This window comes from Trematomus bernacchii, unplaced genomic scaffold (genome assembly GCF_902827165.1).
Source record: "Trematomus bernacchii unplaced genomic scaffold, fTreBer1.1, whole genome shotgun sequence".
In the NCBI taxonomy this organism is placed as follows: Eukaryota; Metazoa; Chordata; class Actinopteri; order Perciformes; family Nototheniidae; genus Trematomus; species Trematomus bernacchii.
The window spans coordinates 3918940-3939726 of record NW_022987641.1 but is presented as its reverse complement, the minus strand read 5'-3'; the positions used below and the strand labels follow the sequence as shown (position 1 = coordinate 3939726).

The following is a 20787-nucleotide window of genomic DNA, read 5'->3' as shown; positions in this document are numbered from 1 at the left end:
GAGTCATGACCACTACTTATAACGGGTCGAATGAACTGATCTCAGCTGATGGGTAATCTAATATATACTATCTTAAGCATTTCTTTGGACAAATAACTTCATATTGTTATTAGGGCTGCATCTTTCTAAAATGTCACGAAGAAAAGCAGCAAATTGTCACTATTGAGAAGCTGGACCTCACGTTAGCCTTCTGTTGCTTCAACACCTTCATGGATAATCAGACAGAACATTCACGTAAAGCCTGCCAACTCATCAATGGACACAATCCATTTATATTATTGAAAAAATAACTCTTGAAACCAAAGAAGAATAAGACAAAGCCACTTGATCTTATATCTCCAAATGCATCTAATGTCATCTTTAGTCCAAAGACAGACAAATGGAGGTAGGGATGCAGTATTATGACTGACACTGTGTCCATGAAGGAGTGGAAGAGAGGAAGAGAAGATGAGCTCTGAGCAGAGAGCAGAGAGGAGAGGGGAAAGATGAGTGAATAGAAATGGTTGGAGGGAGCACAGGGCGTCCATAATCACCAATTAGTTCCACTAGCCGCTAGTCCCAGCTCTCCTCTCGGTTTCCCTTTGATCCGTCTAATTTTAACAATTAAATTACATTGTTTCCATGCAGGGAGGAACAGCGTAGGCTGTAGATTAACCCGTTAGTATCTGCTATGTTATTATTTTACATTACTCAAACTGTCCTTTTTCCTTATTTACTATATGGCATACATTAAAATGTATGAATCCTACTAAGTAAAGTAAACAACACGAAGAAGTGTTTGGCATTTTAGAGCGAGCTTGATACATTATATATCAGTTGTTTGCACGCCATTTGCATACATGCACTATTCATGAAGCTTTGGATTGGTTTATTTATGGTTTGTTTGTGTGTTTAGGGTCATCCAACACCACTGCTCTCATTGTTAGTTGTTTACGTTTCTCCAGCAGATGTAGAGCAGTAATTGGTGCGGGAGATGATGAAGTATGTGTGTATCTGTGTGTGTGTGTGTGTGTGATTTCCGCTGACTCAAAGTAAGACTGTTGGGAGAATCATTAGACTCGCAGCAAGGCCTCGCGTTGAGGCTAATTAGCACCTTTTGCCCTGAAGACACACACACACACACACCTTCTCACATACCTCTCATTGGAAGACCTCCAAAGGCGGCCCCATGAAAGCAGGCAGCAGTTTGTTGTGTTCTGAAGATGGTATGGGTGCCAGAAGGCGTACACAGTGCAAACAACATCTCTGCAGAAAGCTGCCATGTCCCAGCGCGTCTCTTTAGAAAACGCAGTAACTGGCACAGTCAGCGGGCGCCTGGCGACCACGGAAACAAAGACGCTTTCATTGGAGTCCAAGAGTATATTATGTGTGTTTTGTCTCTGTGTGGTGACTGTGTAATGAGCGCCTGAGGAAAATCATTAAACTACTACAAATCAGCTACAATCTGATATTTTTTAATTTGCATTTCATGGTGCAAAAACTCTCAGTAAAATGTCCTCAACAAGTAGTCCTTACTTCACTGAAAGGTACAGTGAATAACTGTAGTAGCAGCAATGAATGAAATCTCTCCACTACTATCATTGTGTATGTGTCTCATACAGAATACTTTAGTTATGTTAGCCTGTGTTTTAAATTAAAGGCATGATACACACTGTGATCTTTCGTGTGTATCGTTCGTGTAACAGCGTGAACACAGCCGTCCGAGCCGTTTGAGTTATGTAATAATAATGACATGATTTACGCTCATGCTCCGGGGTATTCCACATCATTATGCACTCATTAGCACTTCCCTGAGTGCTGTTTTTCTCTGTGAAACTTTTTTCCAGAATAGCAGTAATACCCTCCATTTGAGGCTCGTGATCGCGATAATCTGCTACATTTTATGCAGTTTTTTTGCAAATGCTGATATAATCTTGTTATTATCCAGTCTGAAAGCCTTTGGACTTTTTTCTCTCTATAAAAGCTGTTTTAAATTATGCAAATGTCAGTGAGAGTCATCATTTTTTCCCCAGCGCAGTGCCATAAGACGCAGGATTTCTCATGTTTGCAAGGAACACAAAAAACTGACATCCTAACTCCTTCTGAGTCAGAAATAGTGAAAAAAGTTCCCAAAGCCTTAGGTGATGTCTTCAAAAAGCTTGTTTGTCCAACAAACTGTCCAAAGCCCCACGATCTTAAGACAACAATGATATGACACTGAAAATATCCGAATGTTTTTTGTTCGGAATACACCCAAACTACACAATCATCATGTCTAATATCTTTGTTCTTTTTATTCAGGTATTGAAGATCAGTCTTATTGGACACAGAAAACGGATTCTTGCCTCATTGGGGGACCGGCTACACGAAGAGACCCCACAGAAACCTCCGCGGGCCGTCTCCCTCAGGGTGAGTGAGTCTCAGTGTGTGAGAGGAAGTATAAAACCCTCTGCAATATCCTAACCAATGTGGATTCGATTGATTATGAAACATCAGACAAACGAAGGAATCAAAGGTTCTCAAAGTGTTGATGATTGAGCCTTCCCTGCAGATATTAACACCCAACTGGTTCCCCAAATCTCGGGCACAAAATGGCCGACTCACTGCAGTTTCCTCCCTGCCGGCTTGTCCTGGATTCTAATCACAAAGAAGCGGCTTTCCCTCTCCCATTGGAGCTACGCTCTAACGTCCTTATAATAGAAACTGCTCTTTGTGATGAGGAGCCAACGAGGCCCTCTGCTCCTCAGAAGCTCAACGTGTTGGCCCCTCTATCCGGCTCCTCTCTGGACCCTGAAACAGCCCAAAACCGTCCACCTATTCTCATGTTCCACTGGGAACTGCAGTTATCTACTGAGACTAAAACGTGTGGCAAAATGAGCCACTGTTGTAAAACAAAAACAAAAACAAAATGGTTGTCTCCATCAATAGAATAAAAAAACACTACAGAAATCAAACTGAAATTAAATCAGCAAATATTCCCATTTGAGAAGCTAGAAAAAGCAAATGTTGAGCCTCTTACTTTGATTCTTGATTGATCAATCTGCTAGTTGTTTAATCTCTAATCTCACTTCATAGAAACACAATGACATACTATAGGACAAATGAGCAGAAAGGATGGAGGCTCAGGATGAGAACTTGTAACTTCAGCTTCCACTGCGCATAACTAAATAAGGAAAAAGACCAGAAAAAGCTCTGTTCTAAAGAGACTCTTCTCATATGTAATCAACTGAGAGTCAATCCCCTCTCTGTAGAAGTAGCTTTATAATAACCTAAAACCGTCAAATACATACAAGTTGTAATTCTTCTGGGAATTGAAGTCTCCTCTCAGGTTGGAAACCCTCTTAAGTGAACCTCATTTCCACAAAGCAGAGAGCAGTGCTGAGCAGCATGGCAACACTGAGCTGAGAGATAAAATGTGACACGGTGAATACAGTCGCCCTACTTATTGTACTTGCAGCAGTGACACACCACATTATGAAATGATGAATGAACCCTCTCTCGCCCTCTTCTCCCAGGAGCCCGGTGGGAACCACACTCCTCCCCAGCTCAGCCCGGCGGTGGGCCAGGCAGCGTACACGGCGGGGGTCCCGGGGGGGTCTCTGGACGTGCAGCACCTCATCATGCAGGCGGACGCCCGGCGCAGGCAGCGCAGCAACGACAACTACTTTGAGGATGTGCCGCGATCCAAGCTGGAGCGACAGATGGCCCAAGTCAGCATGGTGAGGAAGGGAGGAGGGAGGGAGGGGTGAAGGGAGGCAGGGGGGAGAGAGATGGGGACTCGGGGAGAGTATTATGAATGGATGCAGCCAGAGATACAGGTCATCCGAGCCAGTTCTGTGCCCGGAGCTCCAAATTATTCAAATCAGCAGGGTTGCATGTTCCCTAATTGCCATAAACAGTGAAAATGTATTTCATTTTTTAAGCAATCCCGCAAACACCATTATGTTGCCAAAATGTGTATTCATCCACAGCTAAAAATAGTCCCAAACAAGTTTACTATCACATCCTGTTTGCTGAAAACTGAAAACGAAATAATATTATAGTCACTCAAGATTTATGATTTCCTGATATTCTTTAAAATGTTGTCCTTGCTGGAGTCAAATCATAGAGATAAGAAAGTAACCAAAAATGGGATTCAGTAATACTTCAGAGCAATTGAAAACTAATGAGCTTCCACTCAGTATCACATTTCTAATCAGGACGCTGGAATATATCTTAATCATAAATGAGGTGGCTCAGTAATTAAATGCAGGTCCTAATAGCTACAAGATGTGAGCCAAAGTGTTTTATCTGCCTGTTTCAAAGACACCATTAATACTCTGCAGCAGGCGGACCATCTGACACCAGCAGCTCATATACATTTTAAATTAAGGAAACATGACAATTATGCCTGAAACTTTGTGCTATAAAATGATAAAATATGCAAAGCACAATACAGGGGACAAAGAGCAGCAGTGTTTTTGGCACACTTACAAACGTAATCAGACATAATCTACTGTTTTATGAAATAAATCACTATCTCCAGTAGATTTGATAGATTTCAGAATAACTGTCTCAATTTTGCAGCCAATTTTATTATCATTCAAATGCGAAGATATAACCTTTCTGATTTCCAATTAGCAACAATTACTGTGAGACACACACACACACACACACACACACACACACACACACACACACACACACACACACACACACACACACACACACAAGGCAGCAGCTGTGTTTTGATTCAGTATGATTGGGGTCTTTTAATGTCTCCGTGTGAATTACAGAGCATATCAATGCAGGATAACACACACTAATGTTTACCCCGTGTGTAGTGTATCCCCCTTTCTCGTAACAACACTCTGAGGAGCGACAGATGAGTATGTTTGAATAGAAAGATAACTATTATAGAAAATAAGAAATATACCCCTGACATGTCTATGATTGCCCTCTGGATCTTCCCTCTCTCCCTTACCATGGTCCTTAAGGTAGCACGTTAAACACTTAGAGGAACTGAAGATTTCCAGCTGAGTCTGTGAGCCTTCACTGTGTGAGAAAATCATGATATATGTTAACACTGGTGAGGTTTAGTACAGATTTGGTCAATGCCAGTTTGATAAGTTGTATCCTCGAGCTGTTTATCCAACATCTCCACATCTGATTACACGATGTCACCTCACCATCTTCCTGACGGGGATTACACACAGAAGCAAGCAGATAAAGAGAGACACATAAACACAGTCTGGCACAGGATGTGTGCATACCTCCTCATCTGGATTCATTTACCAAGGAATGAAAGCCCTTAACACCTCGCTGTTATCCACTGACATTTGAGAAGTATGCAGATAGGATTAAGGTATTTCCTCTGTTTAAAAGGTGAGCTCTCAGTGGGAGAAAAAGCGCTGAGCAGGAGCAAAGAGTCTTAAACTGAGTTAAAGCATGAAAACAAGTCGAGCATAATCCATCCAACTTTAATTTCCTCTTGGATGTTCTCTGAAGCATGTTCCTGTTTGTCAGGAAAGCTGTTACATTAAACACGTTCACCGGGCCAGAAAGTGATGTCAACAGTGGACCCAGTAATCTTCTGTGATCCTGTGTGTGTGCTGACATGCTGTTGGTTCTCGTTGCAGGCAGGCGAATGGTGCGAGCCAATCACGTTGCGCCCTCCTAACGAGGCCACCACGTCCACCCCGGTGCAGTACTGGCAGCATCACCCCGAGAAGCTCATCTTCCAGTCCTGCGACTACGAAGCCTACGTGAGTCCTTCACTTCACTTCCATTCACTCCAGTGTGAATATTCACAGTTCCAATGTAGAAGCACTGCAACTGACATTTATTTTCAGTTCCTATTTATTTACAGATAATTTCTGATTGATTGGTCTTTGAAAATACAGACAATCTTCCCAAATACAAGTTGATTTATTCAAATCACAAACAAGCCAAAATATATAAGAGTATGGTTTACCACATAGACCATTTTAGGCGTTTTTGTAATATAATAAAGGTAATCATCATCCTAATAGTTGACATTTTGTTGTGATAGACCTACTGTATATCAGTTCACCTCTAAAGTTATATAATGATAATAGTGACCAATGACCCTCAACTTCACCTTTCAGTCAATACGGCACTCAGCACTTTGGTAAATTTAGACCTTTGCCGGTTACATAAGGTTGTTATATATCCACGTCACCACGGATACAGCCTTGCGTCTCTGATTAGTTCTATGCTCAGCACCCAGACTGAGATGATTACTTACTTGGAGCAGTGCAGAAATGCAATTTTGGAAGCCATTGGCTCTGCGAAACATCCAGAGGGAATGTAATCTCAGACACTCGATCTGATTGGTTCGGAGGCACTGTGGAGAAGACAGGGAGATGTGAGCCAGACGATTAAGTAAGAGAGAGCAGAAGAAGGAGACGAAAAAAAGATGGATAGAAAGAAATCGGAAAAAAACCGACACATTATAGTATGTCGAAAAGAAAGTCATAGTATGTCATAAATATCAGAAAAAAAGTAATAGTATAGTATGCCGAAGAAAAGTCATAGTATAGTATGTTGAAAATATTTTTTTAAAACAACGTTATATAGTATGTCGAAAATATGCAAAAAAACGACAAAGTATACTATGTTGAAAATATCCATAAAACGACATGGTGTAGAATATTTCAAGAAAACAACATAGTATAGTATGTCGGAAAAAGTCAAAGTATAGTATGTCAAAAAATATCAGCAAAAAACGGCATAGTATAGTATGTCTAAAATATCAGAAAAAAACTACAAAGTATGGTACGTCGGAAAAAAGTCATAGTATAGTGTGCCAAAAATATCAGAAAACATGTCATACAGTATGTCAAAAAAAAGTCACAGTTTAGTATGTCAAGAATATCAGAAGAAAAAGTCATAGTATGCTGAATATTCCTTTATGTTTCTCACCTCAGAAGATTGATAAAACGGCGTGATCCCATTGAGTGTTTTGGACGGGTGATGGAGAAGGCATGACGGGTGGGCCACCAGGGGAAAATATAGAGGGGCTTTCATGAGGCTATTTATGACAAGATTTTGAACACTGGCTGTCCCCGGCAACAGGCCCCAGAAAGCTCAGAAAGTGAGATAAATGAGCGGGAGACACAACAGAGGGGGAGGAGGAGCGCTCACTGGGAATAGGGATGCTCCGATCGCCAATTTTGGGGCCGATCGCCGATCGCCGGAATCAGTATCGGCCGATACCGATCGCCGATCCGATCGAGTGGGCGGGGCCTAAATGGAAGATTTAAACATCACTTTAAATCTTCCATTTAAAGTGATGTTTAAAGCTCAGTTAATGGGGCTCATTCACTGGAGCTTCCACAAACAACAATCAACTTAATTATTACATTCAAATTATGTATATTATTCAAGTTTACATTCACTTTGGATAATACCACGGGAGAAATGAGCGGAAGCGCTCTCTTTTCCTCTCTCCCTCTCTCTCTCCCCCTCTCTCTCCCTCTCCCCCTCTCTCCCCCTCTCTCTCCCCCTCTCTCCCTCTCCTGACAGCCCGTCAGTATCGTCTCATGCAGCTCACTGATCTAGTAATGTGTGAGGCCGACAGTGAAGAATAAACATATTTATAACTAGTTTAGCTTGTTCCAGAGGTAGATAAAATAGCTAAGTGTGTTAGGTCTAACTCTTGTATGTTTCGCTCCGCTCACCGGTCCGTCACTGCGGGTGGAGCTGCAGGATTTCTGCTTCACACACACGTTGCATACCGCTATTTTACTGTCTTTTCCGGACACCTTAAAATAATGCCAGACCGGTGAAGCCATTTTGGCGAGCTTGTTTTGCCGCGTACAGAGAAAAGTGTCATGTATTTTACGTCATGCGATCGGCCCTAGCGATCGGCATGTTTAGAGAGCACCGATCGATCGGTAGAGAGTGAGTATCGGCAGATCTCGATCGGTGACCGATCGATCGGAGCATCCCTAACTGGGAATATTGGCAAAATGGAGGGAGATGCAGAGTAAAAAAGAATACAATACATGTATAAGACAATAATGAGAGGGAAAGAGAAAATAGGGGAGTGCATTTATGTTTTAGTGTATAGAGAAAGAGATGGTTAAACCCAGAAGAACAGAATAAAGCATCAGCACTGTTCACATTTAATCCCAGGCTCTAAATAATCAAAACCCAGCACCTCCTCAGATGGCATGATAACTTTGTTATGTTCGCTTCATAACCACAACCTGAAAGCATTATCTGAAGTTATTACAAATCAGTTTCCAGTAAGACCCTGCAGACATTCAAACTGAATGACCACATCATGAGCAGCGCATGTTAGAGCAACATTGAATTTACAGTACACAAAAATATGAAATGAAAATCTGAAAGGAATAGGTTGTAGCTTTGTTTGACACATTCACAGTTGTAGAAGTAAACCAAGAAGATGAACATTGTACCAGCTGTGTATAAGATAGCATAACAGCCATTAAAGACTCGAGACAAATGAGTGATTTTCCCAGATCAACTCCTTTTGATCCGCCAAGGACCATCCTCCCCAAAATATAACTCAGTCTGCGTTGCATAAAAGGTTTCGTCACACAAAACACATTTGAACAAAAGGTTGTTTAAGAATGTATTCCTTATCAGATGACAGATACATCCCCTGAGGTAGACATACATTTTGTTCCTTGATTTTGGAGTGATTTCCTGTAGGGTCACAGATGGAGCTGTAAATATTCCTCTTGTAATCCACTAAAAGCCTTGTTAGGATCACACTCTCAGGAATAAGGTCTCTTGCTTAAGTGTGAAGGGCACTGAGGTGGTGGATGTCTCGCACATTAAGTGCTCTAATGTCGCCATAAACATTGTCCTGTAAAACACCGGCACCATTAGCTGTGTCTTTATTAAATCAGATACTACGTGTTCAGCATGTCTGACCGCAGTGTGGAGGAGACACAGAGCCAGACTCTGTCCCTCAGGAGCCTCTCACTACACTGTTACATCAACTGAATGTAAACATGGAACTAATAAATGACTCGACACATAACAGTTTATTTGGCAAAGAGAAGTACTATAAACAAAATAAATTTACATTTATTGGAAAGATGTGTACATTTATTCAATTAAAACAATAAAAACAAAAGTACAGACAACCAGTTCGACCTCTTAAAAAATGCCTTTATTGTGTAACAATGTTGTTTTGAAGGTATTGAGACCCCAAGATCATAACACTCTATATTCCCTGTGTGTGTTGGTGTGTGTCCACAGTACCTGGGCTCCATGCTGGTGAAGGAGCTGAGAGGAACGGACTCCACACAGGACGCTTGTGCCAAGATGAGGGTAAGACACGGCCTGACACACACTGCTCCTACTGTTGCTAGGGAAGATCCTACTGCTACTGAGATCTGGAAACACAGCCACATAGCTTAAAAGGTGTCTGAATGATATGCCAAAACTAAAACACAAGTTGCACTACATTAAACCTAAATGCATGTGGCCGTATTATGTATATATAAACAAACACTTGTTCCTTAAATCTGGGACAGGCTCAAATAAGGAGTGCCCTCACACCAGAGTAAACGTACCTATCATGAAAGTGGATTAGGTGTATTGAGGGATTTATTTTTAATATTCTTGCCTACTTGCCCCTCACCTTATCTCCTTCTCATTCTGCTGCCCCTCTTCATCCTCTCCTGAACGTCTGTCTCCTCCTCATCACATCTTTTCTTCCTGCTTCCTCACTCTTCCCATATCTAACTGTAACACCGTCTCCCTCTCTCCTCATCTCTCTCTCGCTGCTGCAGTGTGAAGAATGATTTTAATATTCATGAGCAAAGCTTTCTGTTCCTCTCCCCTCCTCCCTCCTTCCTTCTGTCTCTATATTTATGTTGCCACATTGGAGGGAGTCTTCTTTTCTTCTACTCCTCTCCATCCCCAGTGACACACATCTGCTGAAACCCAGGCAGTAATTAAGAGCAGTGAGATGCACATCATATCGCTCCGTTATTTTCCTCCGTGCAAAAACATCTTCTTTACTTGAGCGCCGGATCCCAGCGTTCCTCCTTTCATCTGTACCTGCATCTTTCAGCTGGGAAGGTAGATGTGGATGTTGAAAACTCTCGCTGGGTTTCTGCCGGCGCTCAGCATTGATCCTGACAAGGCCGAGCCAAGGAAGGAAGGAGCGCAACAATGGCAAGAAGCAGATAAAGAAAGGAGAGCAGTTAGTAGATTTTGAGTGTGGCAGTAACATGGATACTGAGTAGATGACAAGATGAAGGGATTCTGAGAGAGCAGAGAAGAGTCTCATCGCACGTCGATTTCTTTGAATATATGAAATCTGTTGGCAGGTAGAATGACAGCTTGCAGGGTGACACAGACGTTTCTGTAAATCACACCATTCTCCGCAGCACCTCACTGCATCATGAACTTAAATATGGCTAATGAGACACGTTGAAGAGCCAATATGTCATTAAAAAAGGACACGGAGGGATATACAGTAGGAGTCCAATGTGTCTGAAAAGCTAATAGACTTATTGTATTTGCAGCGCTAATGTCGATGTCGTTTAGAAATGTAATTTGGAGTGTCTGACAACCCTTCACCTCTGGAGATTATTTGAATGGACTCTGAAAATAAAGGAGAAATCATCAATGCACTGTTTGATTAGCTCATCTATTAAAAACATGGATCACATTGAATCTGAAAGGTTATTCAATTAAAAGGACATCAAACTTAACTCATTAATTTGGAACTAATTACACATTTCCAGTATCCAGTGGTGGACTCATCAGAACAGAGTGGGCGAGCTGACCAATCAGAGCACAGTGGGCTCATAGGGAGGGGGGGGGCAGGAGCTCCAACAAGCCGTTTAGGACAGAGAGTGAATACACATACTATACAGAGATGCTGTATGAGAAACCAATGTGAGTTTGGAACATTGAACAATGTAAATCTATTCTAGTAGACCTCAACAATGGAGTTATGATCAGTAGAAATGGCCATGACATGGGACCTTTACAAGTGTAATACTCCAACTGATGCCTGTGCAATCTTTTGTCTATTGAAAGCTTCAAATGTCATCTCTGATGTTTTTTGTCTTCTTTGCTTCTTATGAACTCAAAGAAGTCCACAGAGCAGATGAAGAAGGTGCCGACCATCGTCCTCTCCGTGTCCTACAAAGGAGTGAAGTTCATCGACGCCACAAATAAGGTAACACTTCCTTCCTGCGCCACCTCCTGTAAATAACACATGAAAGGTCAGGCTTTCCAGCACGAGCATGACTGACATTCAGAGGTGTCAGAAAGCACTGCAGGCCTGAGGTCTGCTTCTGCCGCAGCCTGACTGACATGTATGGTGTAAATCATCTATAAGGTGTAAAAGAGGGCAAAACACAACAGGCAATCATCCGTTTGGAATGGACGAGCAGGAAATCAATCACAACCTACTCACTTCATTAAATCCTTTATGAAATGATTAGAAACAGGGGTGATATGGCACTTTATAAATGATAATGGACTTTACTAGAACAACTCTCAAGGTATATACAAAGTAATTCCACTGTTCATCATCACCTCTTTTTTCTATCCATAGTTACATTTGATCGTTTTTCAGCATCAGCGCTAGTTCTTGTCAAAAGAGAAATTAAAGTTAGTAAACCGGTTTCTCGGTAAAAAACTACATTTCCATACTGTTTACTTTAACCTTTAGTAATGTGTTAAAATGAACTCACTTTCATTAAAGTGTTGTGCCCCTCGTAAGCCTGTGAAAGTGAAATACCATAGGGATGAGGATTTACAATCAGCCTAATTGAATAAGAACACAGCAAAGTACATACAAAATAAGAGTAACAAGTCTTTCTGAACAGTCATTTGTCATGTGATTACCAACATTGGTCAGCATGTCTAACTTTAAACACTAACAGAGTTTCTAATATGTGAATGTGTAATGAGTGTGGGTTGTTTTCTTAGTTTTAGTATTATGTGAAAGCAGTTTACGGCATTTAGACCTGGCTAATAATTTCACTCTAAGGAGTCAATTATTCCTATCATGTAGTGACAGGTGGGTAATAACGGCACAGTGAGGAACAGATTTAAGATATAAGGAGCTTGCTTTCAAAAGGGTATTTATTTAAGCCTCAGCTTTCCAAAATCACAGACCCAGCAGAGAATGAGTCCAATTTGCATATAATCAGTACATTTGTATTTTGTCCTCGGGCAACACTGCACAGAGCACAGACTAAAGTAGGTTGGTTAGAATACAAAAGCAACAGTGGCATTACCTGGAATCACCTCTCTGGGTCATTTTGTTAGAAGTAAATCTTCCATATTCATTCTCCTTATCTGATCTGCTGTCCCTGTGTAACCAAACATAAACAACCAATAGGCTGGTCTTTTTTAAGATAAATATAATACGATCCAGTATGACAAAGAACTTGTGTTTTTCTTGTTTGATGTTGTTTGATTTACAGCACTGAGAATTAACACAGCACAAAGACAGCAGTGTGACATTACCAGAGGACAAATTCAAACTCAATGTCTCCAGAAAACAGTCAAACCAACATGTAGTTATTTTGGTTTTGGGATGTGTGAAATTAAATGATAATAAATGGGATTTGTTTTTCCATGAAGTGGCTCACAGGAGATAATAAAAACCTTTCCCGGCCCCTCCTTCCTTTCCTGCAGAACATCATCGCAGAACATGAGATCCGTAACATCTCGTGTGCGGCTCAGGATCCAGAGGATCTGTCTACATTTGCCTACATCACCAAAGACCTCAAGTCCAGTCACCACTACTGCCACGTCTTCACTGCTTTTGATGTGGTTAGTACTGACACTGTCAAGAATCACATGCACGGCGCCTGCACATCACACTGTGTTCTCACACTGTGTTTTTGTCTTTATCGTCTGGTCAGAACTTGGCGTATGAGATCATCCTGACCCTGGGCCAGGCCTTCGAGGTGGCCTACCAGCTGGCCCTGCAGGCGAGGAAGAGCGGCCACGGCTCCTCCACGCTGCCCGAGAGCTTCGATAGCAAGCCCAGTAAACCTGTCCCCAAACCTCGAATCAACATCCGCAAATCTGTAAGCATCGCTGTCGCACAGCCGCACTGTGCAAAGGGAGAATCCATCCTAAACACCTGCAACATTGTAAAGTGGTTGAGATTTGAAACAAGATGTTGTGCCTTTTTTTGAAGTTCCCTGCAGAGAACTTGGTAACATTTCTATGAACTGGATCCTCTATATCTTAAAGCTGTTATATAATTAACTTTAAGATCTACTTGATTGTTTATGAAAGAAGAATTGTGTTATAGGATGGATTTTCACTTCTAATAACACCTCTTAACCCTGCCTTCAATCAAATCTAACCATCATCCCATCAACTCTGTCCCTTTACACTGCAATCTGTCCATAACTCTCACCCTGTACTCCGATTGGTTCATGTTTCTCATCCCCGCTCACCGCCGTGTGTTTGGTTGGATTATCCTGGACTGCTTGTGTTTTGTTTCTGAGTGTCGGCCCAGCAGACACTGTGGCAGAGGTTTAGGTGGATATTTGATCTGTTAAGCGTCTGCTCGGTCTCCTCGTCCCTGCAGTGTCTTCCACACGGCGCTGATTGATGAGGCCAGTTTTCATAGAGCTCTGGGGAGGCTTGCTTGGCCCGCCTCGCTGTGTGTGTGTGTGTGTGTGTGTGTGTGTGTGTGTGTGTGTGTGTGTGTGTGTGTGTGTGTGTGTGTGTGTGTGTGTGTGTGTGTGTGTGTGTGTGTGTGTGTGTGTGATCCTCATGTGGAAGACTCCCACATACTGCAGCCTTGCATGGAGGATTAAATATTGACATTTCAGTCCATCAGAATCTCATAAAAAATGCTGGGGTCTCTGATAGAGTGTGTTTTATGGCAGTCCTGCAAAGCTGCAATACACATTTCCCTGTTCAGTTTGATAGGTTTAAAAAAGGTATCTGTGGGCTGAGGTCATTCGTCTATATTTTGGCATTAACTGCCTTGTTTTCAGAAAAAAACTTTACTTAAAAACAAAAGAGGACCCATGTACAAGAACCTAGCTATCTCACGTTGTGAGTGGTACAAAAATGCACAGGGTTCCTTTAACGGTTCTTTAATCTCCGCCCTAGCTTTGTGATACTGGTGTTCCTCATCATCATTCCTCAGTGTGTGCAAACGTGTTTGGCCTTCCTTCATGCCTCCACCAACCGCAGCGTCACAAAGTCTATCTGAAAACCTGTCAACCTCCCATTAACCCCGACACAGCATTAAAATAGCCCGCTAACACACTTCCACAGCAGCAGACACGCATCAGCTGGCACAGCAGCACATGTGTGTCTAAAGGGCCCGTATAGAGTTACGGTGACTGCTATATCAGTGTGCTGCAGACCAAATGTAAGTCCATTTACATACTCATGTAGTCATGGAAGAGATGGTGATGGAGCTTCGGAGGCTTCGGAGGAATGGTCTCACTTTCTAAAGTTAGAGTGAGATGTGAGACGCTGAGGAAAGACAAGAGGAGGAGAAAAGATCAAAAAAAGACATATGTGTGTGTTTGCGGTCCTCCTGTGATTTCTTGCAAAGCTTGTGTGTGGTCTTGTGCTTACAGAGATGATGAACGATGGCATGTATGCACACAACCTGCTGAGTCGGCAACCGTTACATTAACCATTAATTGCCTTTTCTTTCTCTGTATGTGGTGTGTAGTTAATGGCTTGTGGTGTGCAGCAGAGATGCTGCAGGATTCACTTAATATTCCTGCCACCTGCGAGCTATAGTCTCCATCCTGCCCCCCCCCCCCCCCCCCCCACTGTGCTATAAAATACCGTGGCTATGTTTTTCTGCCCACAAGTATCTGTTTCTCCACACCCTCCCTTTTCATTTTCCGTTGTTAGTTGTCTGAGCGTATCCGCTTGTAGATCTCCCACAACATCCACTTAACTTGCCCTCATGAGTGTGACCGCGTCTGATGTGACTATTGTCTGTGATCAGCATTGGCATGTTACTGTAATCGGAGTGTAGCTTCAAAACGAGACTGAAATACACGACCCTAACCCTGTATGAGTGAGATTTGCAATATTCCCAGTGAAGTGAAAATAGCTTGTTTCCATGCAGACAGTTGATTTTGTTAGTGGTCTTGGAATCATACATTTACACTTCCTGAAAATGAAATTCAACCACAAGCTATCTCGCCTCATCTGCAGAATTGTTCATGACTTTGGAGAAAAACATTTTGAAATGCGCCTGGCTTGTGTATATGTTTTTGCCGAGTGATGTTTTATTCGTCTTGCTGGGAGTGTTTTTGTCCTGCAGGAGTTGCTTTTTTAAATGTGGCCTAGTCTGCTCCTGCTTTAGTTTTACTGTACAGCAGTAATGCTGCTGTCCCACACTGTTGCCAGGACGATGACTTTGCTGCCATGTTGTTGCCATGGTTTTGGAGTGTTGTTGCCATGCAGATGCTCTGTGCCTTTGCCGTGCTGCTTTGTTGTTTTTCGGTGTTGGTGTTGCTGAGCAGGCCCACTTTGACTTGTATATGACCTCTGCCCCTGTAGGTCATCATGTCCCCCGTCAGCCGCTGGTCACTGGGTCACATTTACACCCCTCACCGGCCTCCTCTCCACCCTCCTCTTCCTCCCCCTCGACTCTTCCATCTTCCTCACAAAGCTCAGTCACAGGTCCTCCACGCTTTTCCTTCTCTTATTCTTTATTCCCACATGATTTTTTTTTAAGTCAAGGAGAAAGCGCCTTCTGTAAGTGCTTCCATTTTATTCTATCGCTTTGAGTCGACTCACTCTGCATCCTTGTGTGGTCTGTTTGCAGTGAGTGTTGTCCGTCGCATTATTTATTTGCTACCTCCCCCAGTATACCAGTTTTATTTTAGTTTTTTTTACAGCTAATACAGAGCAGAACTCGAATCAGTCCGTTTTTATATTCCCCAAGCACCAATTCAACCCCTTCATGGGAAAACACTGCCTTCCTAAAGATGGTAAATGTTTAAATAAGTGTTTAAAATGATATTTATTAACAGACTCCATTCAAACCTCCATTAAATGGGCTGGGAATGAGCTGTTTTAATACGAGTGTTTTTCCTACTGATCTGCTGATGTTGCTTGCTCACATCTCCTTGCACACAAGGCAGTTTCCTTTTTAAAGGGTCATCCGAAGAAGACTGCAGTACCAGAGCGTACAGTGTGTTAAGAAATGAGTCAAAGGAGCTAAGTGCAGTAGACTCCAATTAGAATATGGCTTGTTTTTGCATCAGCTTGATAATTGAAGTTGATGTCCTTTGAAGGTTTGCAGAGTCAAATCCCAAAGTGTGATTTCCCTGCAGCATTCCTACAAGTACTTACATTCCAACCCTCAGCAGAAAACCCAGGGCGGTTGATGAATTTGAGACTAATCCTGGCGACGCTATGAACGATTCTACACTAAGCGTGGTGGTGTTGAGTTGCAGTGAGATCAAAAGTGTGTTTGTTCCTTAATCCTGTAACCCCAATAACAAGATGATATGGTCTTTCTGTGGTTGTCCGAGTTTCTGTGAGTGAGGGAGAGGATAGCAACTCGATCAATACTATAGTTAGTGTCCGTTTTGTATCCGTAGCAGTGTGTTGAGACAAGATAAGAGAAACATGGCTCTGTTAGTGCTATGCAGAGCTCTGAGATTAACCCTGTTTGCTCCAGAAGTAGATCTTTAATGCTCATTTATAAAATATCAACGTTATATACATTAAATATATTGCTTAAAGACAAATGTAGTCTTCCTCTATCAAAAGTGCAGCGTATGAGTCTGCCCTCTCCCCAAATCAGCTGAAGACGTACCAAAAGATTGGAGGAAAAACACCCTCAGCAACAAAACCTAGCCTGGACGCTTGATTGGTTGCCGAGGGTTATTTTTGAAAGCAATGTACATTGTTTGGTTGGTTTCCTAGCGCTGAAGCCACAATAGCTTCACTGTGGCAGCGGCAGAGAACTGCTAGGATGTACGTAAAGCACATGGTAATTCAATTATTATTATTAAGAATTTCTCTTTTGAGACTGTGAGCTTTCTGTCTATGATCTTTGTTCTGCTTTCTCATTTGTAATCTGTATCTCAGCCCCCTCTCACATTTCAGTTTTTTTCCTCCATTACATAACTTTGTAAGCAGCACATCCTCCATTTCATCCCTTCTACCGTTCCCAATCTGAATTCGGTGACTATATTAGCATTACATTGTCTCATTATATGGTCTCTTCAGTGTGCAAAATCTCAAACAGTAACAGCTGTTTGCATTGAAAATGTGTCATGATAAATTGTCCGTATCCCAACAGCAATGTGGAGTATTTAGAATATGCAGGTTGTTGCAAATACTATGGCACTTTTTCCAACTTCTCTCCTTTTCCTTCTCTGTGTGTATCAGATGGAGCAGCCGTCCATGGACCAGAAGGGCCACGCCAACGTGCCGTGGATTGTGGAGCCGGGTCAGGAGGCCAAGAGAGGAGTCAACACCAAGTACGAGACCACTATTTTCTAACATACACCCGCCTTGTCCACTCCTGTGTGTGTGTGCCTTTCAGAGGTTGCCCTGTACTGGGGCCCCGCCCCGGAGTTGGGCACGAGCGACGCACGCTGCCGCGTCACCTCACCGGCTGAAAAATAAAAAAACGAAACATCCTGCCCCGCCCCCGTTAGCCAAGCCTGTCCACTGCATGATGACGTTTGGCGCTGCGCTGTCTCTTCTTCTCTCTTTTGTTTCTGCTCTCCCCCTCTGTGGCCCCGGCCTCTTCCTCCTGCCTGCCTGCAGGGCTGGCGCATGACCTTTGAACCCAGGGCTGTGGTGCACTTCTCTGTCTCCACCTGTAGGGTGAATGGTCAGCTCAGTTTTTCCACTTCTTGTTTGTGAATCAGTCAGCGTCCAACCAGTGGGTTGTTCTGCTTTCAGCCTCTTGTTTTTCTTACTTCCTGTTGATGGGTGCAACCGTTTGGCTTCGTCTCTCTCCACTTTTTTCTCTTTTGACTGCCTCCATCCCTCGCTTTTCTCTGCATTTCAGCCCCTTTGTCCAACTGCCCCTGACAACTTGAATGAGATTTGTTACCAGAATACTGCTAAGAGCTGTGACAGTGTTGTAGCTGACATGATGAGGGTTGACACTTTAAACATTTTTTAATCAAAGAGGAGAGGTGATGTAGCACAGTCTAACTTTGACTCAAACTGGTTCATCCAGCAGGCTACTAGAATGTATTACAACTTTTTGATTCTTTATATCAGATTATTTTTGAAAATACTAACAACCAACTTTAGACTTCTCTTTTTGCTTTTATAGCACATGTGTTTGTTCAGAATTATTTTAACCAGGTGGATTTTTCCCTGGCCATAATCCATATTTTATGTGGGGGGAGGGGATCTTGTATGTAAAAGGTTTAGCATGAGGCTTGTGAGACGCATAGTGGCCATTTTGGATTTGCTGAGCAGGGGGGCCGGTGGAGAGGCAGGGTGTGAGAGCTTTCTCGATAAGTGATGTCATCTCATTTGCAGGGCAATGCCGGACGCTCATGTCTATTACTGTGGAATGCAAAGAATGTAGCCAGCCCTAAACACGGACCTTGTCACACATACAATGCAAAATGGACTACAAAGGACTACAAACATGGATGCTACTCCACAGTGTTTAAGGTTGACTACAACATTCCTCCACATGATGCTTGACACAGTAAACATAAGACAGACATTTACACCCTAACAGACGACGGTCTGCTCTGAATGTACACTTATTTGAAAGCCGCCTCAACTTTCTTCAGCGGGATGTTTAATGCGCTTGCCTTGGAGGCGTGACCTGTGAACTTTTCGGCGGTCACAGCGTATCCATGGAAACTAAGTATGTTTACAGGGCAACTGTTGCTAATAGACAATGGACTCGCTAAAGGCACCACTGGGCATGTGTCAGTGTAAGAATGGGCATGGGTTTGAGGACGTCTGGCTGGCTCTTTTGGTCTTTTTATTTTCTTTAAAGTCAGAAAATAATACAGAGATATATGCACAATTGTGTAAATGTGATTGGACTAGCTGCAACACGCTAGAGATGCAACAGGTTTGTCCTATAACGGATATTTAACCTATGTGAACAAAACAGCATCTAGCGTTTAAAAAAAAAAAAAGTATTCTATTTGTATTGCCCGACATTTTAATGTTTAATATGAGAGTATTATATTACCATGATGATTATGATTATTCTTGTGCAATTCTTGTCTACTGTTGTCTTAATGTTACATTATTTTTCTATGATATGATGAGATGAAACTTTGGGCTTGAGAATGATGGCCATCCTTTAAAAATCTGAAACTATATGATCATATTGTACACAGAGAGTGAATGTTGCAGGTGGCTAGCTAACTCTTGTCAGGTCAACCCTCATTTCTCATGGGGCTCTACTTATCTAGCAGATGTACTATTTTAAACGCAGTATTACTGTTTTATTTGGATGAGACATTATCCAATTATAAGATGTACATAGATATTTTGCCAACTCATTGTTCATACATGTAATGTAAAAGAGAAATGAATAAAGAATGGGCAGTACATGGCACTGGAAACAAGGTACCACAATAAAGGTTGGGAACTAGAATATAAGAAGAGGAGGTAAAGTGTATTTTGAGCGAAAATGGGTTATTTGGTTACATCACTGCTGACCAACTTATGTACATATGCTTGGGCTTCCAGCACACTGATTTTTGTAATTTTGGCCATTATTTATATCCTTGTAAAGCACATGGAATAAAATATGACTTGTAACAACCATAACTCATCCTTGCATAAGGTGTCATAAGTTATTGCTTTCACTACATGAAGGGGTATTCTACAGTTTCACTTCCATTGTTAAAGTATTTGAGCACATTTAATAACTACAACTACTAAAAGATAACTACAGTTTACTACTTCTTGTCCTGTTTTTGTTCTTTTGGCCATTATAAAAAAGGTAAATGCAGAAAATCTGGGAACAACATCCTCAGTAAAAATGTAGCTACATTTAGAGATGCATCAATACTGACAAATATATTTATCCCCAGATTCTTGGCAATACACAGCCCTAATTAGTTAAACATTCAGTGCATACTTCTTAATTAGCATTTGAAATCTAGGTACTAATCCTTTATTGAACACACAATCTGGGTTCAACTACAGAAGATCAAGGTTGGACCAGGATGTTTACAACATGTTTGATTAAAGTGTTTCTGTTAACTTTCAACCTGAGTTTGTTTTGAACCTGCCTGATTGCTTGTCTTGTGCATTGTTTCCTTGGAATAGTGTTTTATCTCATCAAATGTATTAAATGGCTGATATTATGTAACTCTAACTTAATCGAAGCCAGTTCAAATCAAACTAACTTACAGAGAATAGTGATGTGAGTGTCATTTACCTCATGCTGAATGTAGTAGCAGGTTGTGATGGATGACACTTCCCCCCCCCCCCGCATCATTAGTGACGTATAAAGAGTGTTAATTGTTGTAAAACACCTAGGGTATAAATTGTATTGTAAGTGGCACTCTGTTTAGATAATGTTGCTCGAGTTTAATTGTACTCTTCGTAATGTTGCTTGATCCAAAATGCCAACATGCTCTTGGTTTTCAAAGTGATTTAGTGTTGAATATTCATACAACTCTGTGATACTTCAGCCACAAAAGGAATTACAATTGAAACTAAATATCCCTCCCTGTAATCATTTCCAATAGTTTTTGTCAAAAAATCAATAATCCGCCAAAGACCTTAGAAGTGATTATTGGTGATGACCAGGGGCCTAATTTATAAAGGGATATACGCTCAAAAAATGGCGTACGCCAGTTTCTACGCAATGTTTGCGATTTATAAAATACT

The 20787-nt window shown here is 41.9% G+C and overlaps 1 protein-coding gene across 1 annotated transcript in view; it reads left to right on the top strand.

Annotated features, from left to right (window-relative positions):
* The window catches only part of anks1b (ankyrin repeat and sterile alpha motif domain containing 1B), a 206654-nt gene extending 186938 nt beyond the window's left edge, over positions 1-19716 (top strand). The window contains 9 exon segments of the mRNA XM_034133394.1: positions 2281-2388; positions 3495-3698; positions 5598-5723; positions 9217-9288; positions 11069-11155; positions 12628-12765; positions 12858-13025; positions 17338-17429; positions 18454-19716. Coding sequence (XP_033989285.1) covers positions 2281-2388; positions 3495-3698; positions 5598-5723; positions 9217-9288; positions 11069-11155; positions 12628-12765; positions 12858-13025; positions 17338-17429; positions 18454-18502 — 1044 coding nt within the window. The 3' untranslated portion in view covers positions 18503-19716.
* Positions 19717-20787: the final 1071 nt, after the last annotated feature.